The following is a 7139-nucleotide window of genomic DNA, read 5'->3' on the forward strand; positions in this document are numbered from 1 at the left end:
ATAGTGATTCTGTGATAATTTGTTTATTTTGCGTCCAAGTATTATATTATGAATTCAACTTTATTGTCAACATATTCGTAATGTTACTAAGGGGCGTCTGAAAGACAACAGTAAGGAATTTTACATCAATGTCTCTTGTGACATTTGTTAAAAGTGTAACTCTACATACTTAAACCAACTTTCTTTCGCGGCTACTTAATTTCGCGATTTCCATTTCAAAAAGTTAGTCTAAATTGTAAGTAATATTCTCCATGTAGATATCCGTTCACGTAGATAAACTTTCGCAAATTTTCATGGAACGCGAAATTCGCGAAGGTAAATCGCACACGAAAGAAAGTTGGTTTCCATTATTAATTTAAGTAATGTTCTTGTCAATCTAACTCCGGAATCTATTATTTATATTTCAGCTTGCAGTTATCCTCCACAATTAGCTGGGACAAACCTGGTGGTCAATTCTACCATACCTGTGGGGGGCATCTATACCTACACATGTGATCAGACCCTGTTCACAATGGTGGGAGGGCCTGCTACACTCACCTGTCAGGGAAACGGACAGTGGTCATCTCCGGCATTTCAGTGTGACTATATAGGTAAGTTCTTCAGCTAGGTAAAAATCTCAACAATTCGTGTTATTACTCGACTGGTCGACATAATTGTCTCATTATGTTGAGCTACCATAAATCAATATATGCATACTGTTGGTGTCACCATACTACTGTTGTATAGGAAATGTTCAAAAGCTTAAATTGTTCTCAAAAGTTATTTTGGTCAAACTCAAACCCATGAGTTATTATCACTATCGTTTTATCCTCTCTTGGACAATATAGCAAAACCTGAAGGAATTCAGGAAAAACCACCGACCAATCACAGGCCTTCTTTGAAAGGTTACAAAGAACTTCGCCTGACTGCAAAGTCTTAGAATATACCGCAATAATTGTTTGGTGTACACCAAAGTGCTAACCTGTCTCGTCTGTCGTTGCACGTAGAGCCTTCAGTTGTGTTTGCTTTATCATAGTCCTGTGATGGATATATATTACCACAGTGAGAGTAACTTTAGAATATTGAGGATTAGCCCAATGATCTAAACCTACATATTCTATCGCCAAACTGATATTATTGACACTACACTAAAACATGATTGCACTACCTATATTTTCTTTTATCATTTTTTTACATTGTACTAATTATATTTTCTTATATCATTTTTATAAATTGTACTTATTATATTTTCTTATATCATTTTTATAAATTGTACTTATTATATTTTCTTATATCATTTTATAAATGATACAAAGAAAATATATTTATTGCAATCATGTTTAGCCATTATAAAGGTTCATCATCACGATAGCATATTTTCGTTTAATTGTTTTTGCGGTAAACTTCGATTACGCCAATATAAGTGTACATGTTTACAATCTAACTACTAACAGTATATGTTGTCACAAGTCATCATTACAAATCTATTAAAATTAAAAACAAATATAATGAAGTGTAGCCTGATATACTCTGGCCCTGACACCAGACTTAAGCATTATGACAGATTGATGCCTGGTGTATGGTTAGAACGCAATGCTATCTCAAAAGGTAGAACTCGCCGACACCGTTTGGTATCAGGCCAAGGCATCTCCGATTCAGACTACTTACAAAACATTACCACCGAGATGCGTCACTTACCCTCATTGGCTGTAACAAATAACATGGCTGCACGTGCACGTGGTTCTGGTTTGGCGCAGACGGGTTTGCCCTGTATTCGAGAATGAAAAAACTATACCTATGTCTGCATTTTTTCTTTTCCTTTCTATTCAGTACCTTATCAATATTATCAAGCGGATTACATTTTCGTGCCATCAGTAGCCATGACACAAACACACATATGGTTACTTAGTTTTGTTTACTGCACTGCAGAAAATAAATTATAGACCGTCGAAAAAGGAAACTTAAAGTCTTTTCTTCCTCGACAATCGTCAAAGGAGAGACAAGTAAGTGAGATTGAATGCTAAGTAAAGATGAATGACCGACAAAATAAGTATCCATTGTATATGTGTATGTCATTGTTTTGTTCATTCAGATTGTGGGACTCCAAACCCGATAAGCAATGCCGCTGTGTCCGGAGGCGGTACTGTGCTCGGAGAAAAGCGAGTGTACTCTTGCAATTCTGGATACACATCCTCGGGATTTCCTGAAATCATGTGCCAGCAAAGCGGAGCATGGTCTGCTACGTCATTCATTTGTTATGGTAAGAATTTACTTATCTTTGATCAAAGTCAATAGAGGATATTCTCTCATATCTGCAGATGTAATACTGGCTGGTCTCATGCATTACGCTCATCTCGCCTGAGACCGTATTACATGGCTGTGCAGCGTCAGCAAAATTACTATTTTCGAGGTCATTTTTTAGAAACTAAACTGGTTTTACTATATCAGATGCAAACAACGAGATTTGCGCTGAAAATACCACGTAATTTTGCATGTACGGAGAGTTGACTTGCAGACAGGGTTTTCTTCTATCATATTTCAAAATGGCGGGATACTTATAATTGTAAAATTGCAATAAAACTGCCATTCACCAAGAAACAATGAATATTCTATTTGTTAAATTTTAGGTCTCTTTTCTACATCTAGATTGGTTTGGTATTTCAAAGCAAAAATGCATTCACGCCAAAACGATATTTTATAAAGTCTGTGTTCTGATTGGTCAATATTTTCGCCATAAAACCTTATATTTCGCTCTGAAAATTTTAATCAAATGTGTTCTTTATGACAGCTCTAGGTAACATTTGAACCTTGATAATTATACCGAGAGCAGCCAACACGAGTCTTTATAACTAACATAGTCCTAGTTCAAAAGTCCCTAAGTATCGAGTTAAGGCACTTTTTGTAAATAATTATGGGTCCAACGAAAATTTCACCAAAATTTTACCAAATTCCTTGAAAAGGCAATTTCTGCCCAACCCTTGTGAATTAAGTCGGTTGACCGTGATTTTCTTACTTTCAGAGGCCTGCACTTTTTGAATTGGGAAATCACTACATTCCATCTTTTTTTGAAATATTTATTTTTGGAGAGTTTTTAGAGAATTTACTCGCCCTAGATTGCATTGATCAATATTTACATTTTCACTGCAGTCACACTATGTAACCTTACCAAGCAAAGTTGACAGTCATATTGAAAATGAACTTCAAGCGCTTATTATGACGAAATTATCATTATGACGTGAAAATTGTCGTGTCAGCGATCACGGAAAACGGCTGTTTAAATGGCTGTTCAATCCTTGACGATAACGAATGATTAATTTATTATAGATGCAAAATCCCTTGTTATGTCAACAAAACATTGTAACTAAATGCAAATATAAGCATTGAACGTCTTTCAGTTGGCATTCATAGCCAGCATGAATGCCAACTGAACAGAGGCAAATCCAACAGTAGCGCGCTTCATAGAATTTGCCTCTGTCCAGTTGGCATTCATACTGGCTATGAATGCCAACTGAAAGACGTTCAATGCTTAATGGATTTACATTACAGATTCTGTTTGTTCAAAATCTTAAGGTATTTCATTTGTCAATAACAAGCACGTGTTAATACATTTTATGCCAAATGCATGAATACTAATTTCGGTCTACGTATTGTAGTGGTTTGGAAATTTCAAATCATTTCATGGATAAAAATATTAGTAGTTGGCTGATGAAACAACGACAATGATTTTGTATAAAACGTTGTTTTTATATTCGAGGCTCCATAACAACCACGGAAACATCGAACGTTTCATGACAACAAACATTGCCTGTCAAAAAGTATCGAGTTGTCTGGTTAAGTACAGTATTTACTTGAGTATAATTATTAAGTTTACATATTACTGTGTAATGATGTGAATTATTCCATCATGCTTTAAATCAATCTATTATTCTATACAGATTTTCTTGGCGGATATAGACAAAAGCAAAAGTCAAAAGAAACAATATAATTACATCTTTGCATACAATATTATTTCTCAATATTAATGTACTAACACTTCTGTAAATTGTATATTGCAGCAGTTGATGATTAATTTGAAAAGTGAAGAACACGACGACATCTATCTGTGGTAAGAACCTCACCAGATAACCGAAGTATAAAACAGACAATGAACAGTAATATGCATGCATTGATATGCATGCTCATCGGCCGATGAACTTGAAAGATAGACACAGCTAACTACTAGTAGCTTCACCACCGACGTAGCCTTCTCTTCATCACAAACAAAGTATTTTGTAATATTTTGATAAAGAATATTATTGTATGACTGGTGCTTTTACTGTATTTTGATTGGCATGGGTTTCTCAGAAGTATTCATCAACTGCGATATCAACCCAGAAATCGGCGGCAAAAAGCACGCGAGGTTACTGGACTCAGTCCAGATACCTCTCGCGAGTCCAGTAACCTGTGTCAAAAATAGATCGAGGAAAACTGTCTTGAGATGTGACGTCATAATCACTTTTGACGTCGAGTCGTGCCCAAAGTAACGGGAGTTTCTCTCTGGATCATCGAGGATGCCCGTTTCCATCCCTAACCACCTTTTAACTTATTAAAGAAAACAAAAAAAGTATCTCTTTTCTCCAATCTGTTCCTCTTGAAGAAAAATAATTATGGTAATATTATTTACAAGATAAAGTCATTTTATGATGTATATATTACACAGGTAAAAGTGCATACACGTTTTACGTACGTTATAAACCGCATGTAATACGCATGTTGAGGACCACGCATGTAAAACGTACGTACGAAACGTATGTAATACGTGTGTTAAACATGCGTAATACGCATGGTAATAAACGGACGTAAAACGTAAACGTATGTAAAACTGACGTTTCAAAACATGTGTTATACATACGTTTCATCCTATTACAAAATCCAACTTTTTAATTTTTTTATCTACATTTACATGGTATTTGAAGTTGTACCTTATATTTGTCATTTTGAAGTTTAAATCCATTTTATTTGTATTTTCGGTTCCTGTTCTATGACTGATATTTTTTTCATACATAGTATGTTGTATTTACAAACGAGCGACTACATATTGATAACTTTCATACTGTTGGGATGATTTTATTTTCCCTACATCAAAGGCTAAAATCTTTACAAAAGTCGTACCCAATGTTCAATTGTTTTTAAATTCTGACTCAGTGATAATAATGTTATATTTTTTTTTCAAACATATCCATCGATTGGGAAAAAGGAAAAATCTGTCAAGCGGAGCGGTCAGCAAAACCACAGGGATCTGAGAATTAGTTAACTGTTAACGTTAGAATCTGACATGTAATAGCACAGTCGTCTGGTTCTGGTTTAGAAAAAAAAAATGCAATAACCTACCCCTACTATATAGTAGAGAAGGCTATTATTTTTTTAAAGCAGAAGCAGACGCCTATGTACTCCCATAACATGAGAGTCGACTGGTCAGCCGTTTTTGGGTTTTTTTTTATTGGACGTTATTTCGCTACCCGACGTAAAGTTCAAAAAGTGTCTCGTCGTGCTATGCCTCTAATATTGTTGGAGTAACGCCTATGGTAAGAGCGATGTCACCGATGTAGCCTTGCACAAGTCCCCAAATACCTCAAATGACTTGAACATTTCAAGAAGAATTCTAATGAAGATCCGAAGTAAAAGGTCAGTAATCTATTTTCTAGTTTACAAACTAAATACATCTAAATGCATTATGTTCTTTGCATATGCATAATGTAGCTACACGTATAATCCCTAGCAATATGTATAATGACAATTTTAGGACATACTCATGCATATGATCAAACAGCATCCTCGATACTCCAGGAGTTCCGATCACATACTATCTCTACACGTGTAGAGATCGTAAGAGATCGGAACCCCTGGAGTATCGAGGATGATCAAACAGCAGTTGTAGACCTACTACATTGTACATCATGAATCGCTGGTCAGCTGATATTGATCATATGTATTCAGAGCATTAGTCTTCAAAACTATTAAGAACCTAAGAAGACGGAATCCACATTAGCGGTTTTGTTCCTGTTCACAATCAGTAGATGTAAATATAATTGTAGACCTACATGTATCATCATACGATATTGAAGTTGCATTATTCTATCATGAGGCTAGTATGAGTTTTAATACAAGTTGGTAGAAGACATATATATATATGAAACCAAAACATAACATGTATTTGCATATGGGAAAACATTTTTGAAAAAAAACATAGAGGTCTTCAATAACATTGATTAAAACTAATGTTTTACATGTAATAATGATTATTTTATGTTTTGCATAAAACATATGGTTAAACAAACGTTTTTGTGCCAAAACGTACGGTTTTAAACATACGTTTAACCCATGTTTTTCAAACGAGTAAAAAAATACCACAGCTTCTTCACAATAGCTTGTGATAAATTGTGTTTAATTGTGTGATGTATTACAAAAGTTTCCGAAGGGATGATGTAATGTAACCAATAAATTATTTCTATTAAAATGAATCGTGTAACTTTATGTCAACTTTCATTTTTTTTAAATCAAAGTATTTTCGGAAAGGCAGCGAGCCTAACACACAGGGCGTTTAAAAATAAAAATAAAAACAAAAACAAAGGTGCAATTAACACGAAATTATTGCAAACCTATACAGTTTTGTGTAATTTTGGTCTTTATTTATGCCTGGGAAATTGAAATTGAGGTCTAAAAAGGGGGAACGGGCGCTTATAGGAACATGGGCTCTATATTTATATTGGATCGAATACGGTGTGAGCAGTAACGATTTAACTGTTAAATTATTGCATTTGGAACAATTAGTAATACTAGTTAATGCAGTCATTAACATACATTCACTGAACATGATAATAACCACAGTTTCTTCACAATAATTTTTTTATGTTGATAGTGGTAAAACTACAACAACATCATCATGATATATATATTATAAAAGTTTCCGTAGGAATAATGTATGGTGACCAATAAATTATTTCTATCTATTGAATGAATAGTGTTTCTTTATATGTACTAATCTGCTGTTCCCCTAACTACTAGTACATTTTAACAGTTGATAAACAAGAACATTAGACAAAATTCCATCGTACAAGTTCAAGACAATTTTTACTTTTCCATTTGAAATAATTTTTTATTTGTTGTTTTTTCCACATATG

At 34.3% G+C, this 7139-nt stretch overlaps 1 protein-coding gene across 1 annotated transcript; it reads left to right on the plus strand.

Annotated features, from left to right (window-relative positions):
* The first annotated feature begins 411 nt into the window (after positions 1–411).
* Positions 412–5585, plus strand: LOC138335797 (membrane cofactor protein-like). The gene is made up of 3 exons (XM_069284959.1): positions 412–590; positions 2072–2239; positions 4035–5585. The coding sequence occupies exons 1-3, from the start codon at positions 512–514 to the stop codon at positions 4046–4048; spliced, it is 261 nt and encodes an 86-aa protein (XP_069141060.1). The 5' UTR covers positions 412–511; the 3' UTR covers positions 4049–5585.
* Positions 5586–7139: the final 1554 nt, after the last annotated feature.

This window comes from Argopecten irradians, chromosome 11 (assembly GCF_041381155.1).
Source record: "Argopecten irradians isolate NY chromosome 11, Ai_NY, whole genome shotgun sequence".
Taxonomy (NCBI): domain Eukaryota; kingdom Metazoa; phylum Mollusca; class Bivalvia; order Pectinida; family Pectinidae; genus Argopecten; species Argopecten irradians.

Coding starts and splice junctions, on each gene's coding strand:
- LOC138335797 (XM_069284959.1), top strand. CDS start 512: ATGGTGGGAGGGCCTGCTACACTCACCTGTCAGGGAAACGGACAGTGG. Junction 591..2,071: donor ATTTCAGTGTGACTATATAG/GTAAGTTCTTCA, acceptor TTGTTCATTCAG/ATTGTGGGACTCCAAACCCG.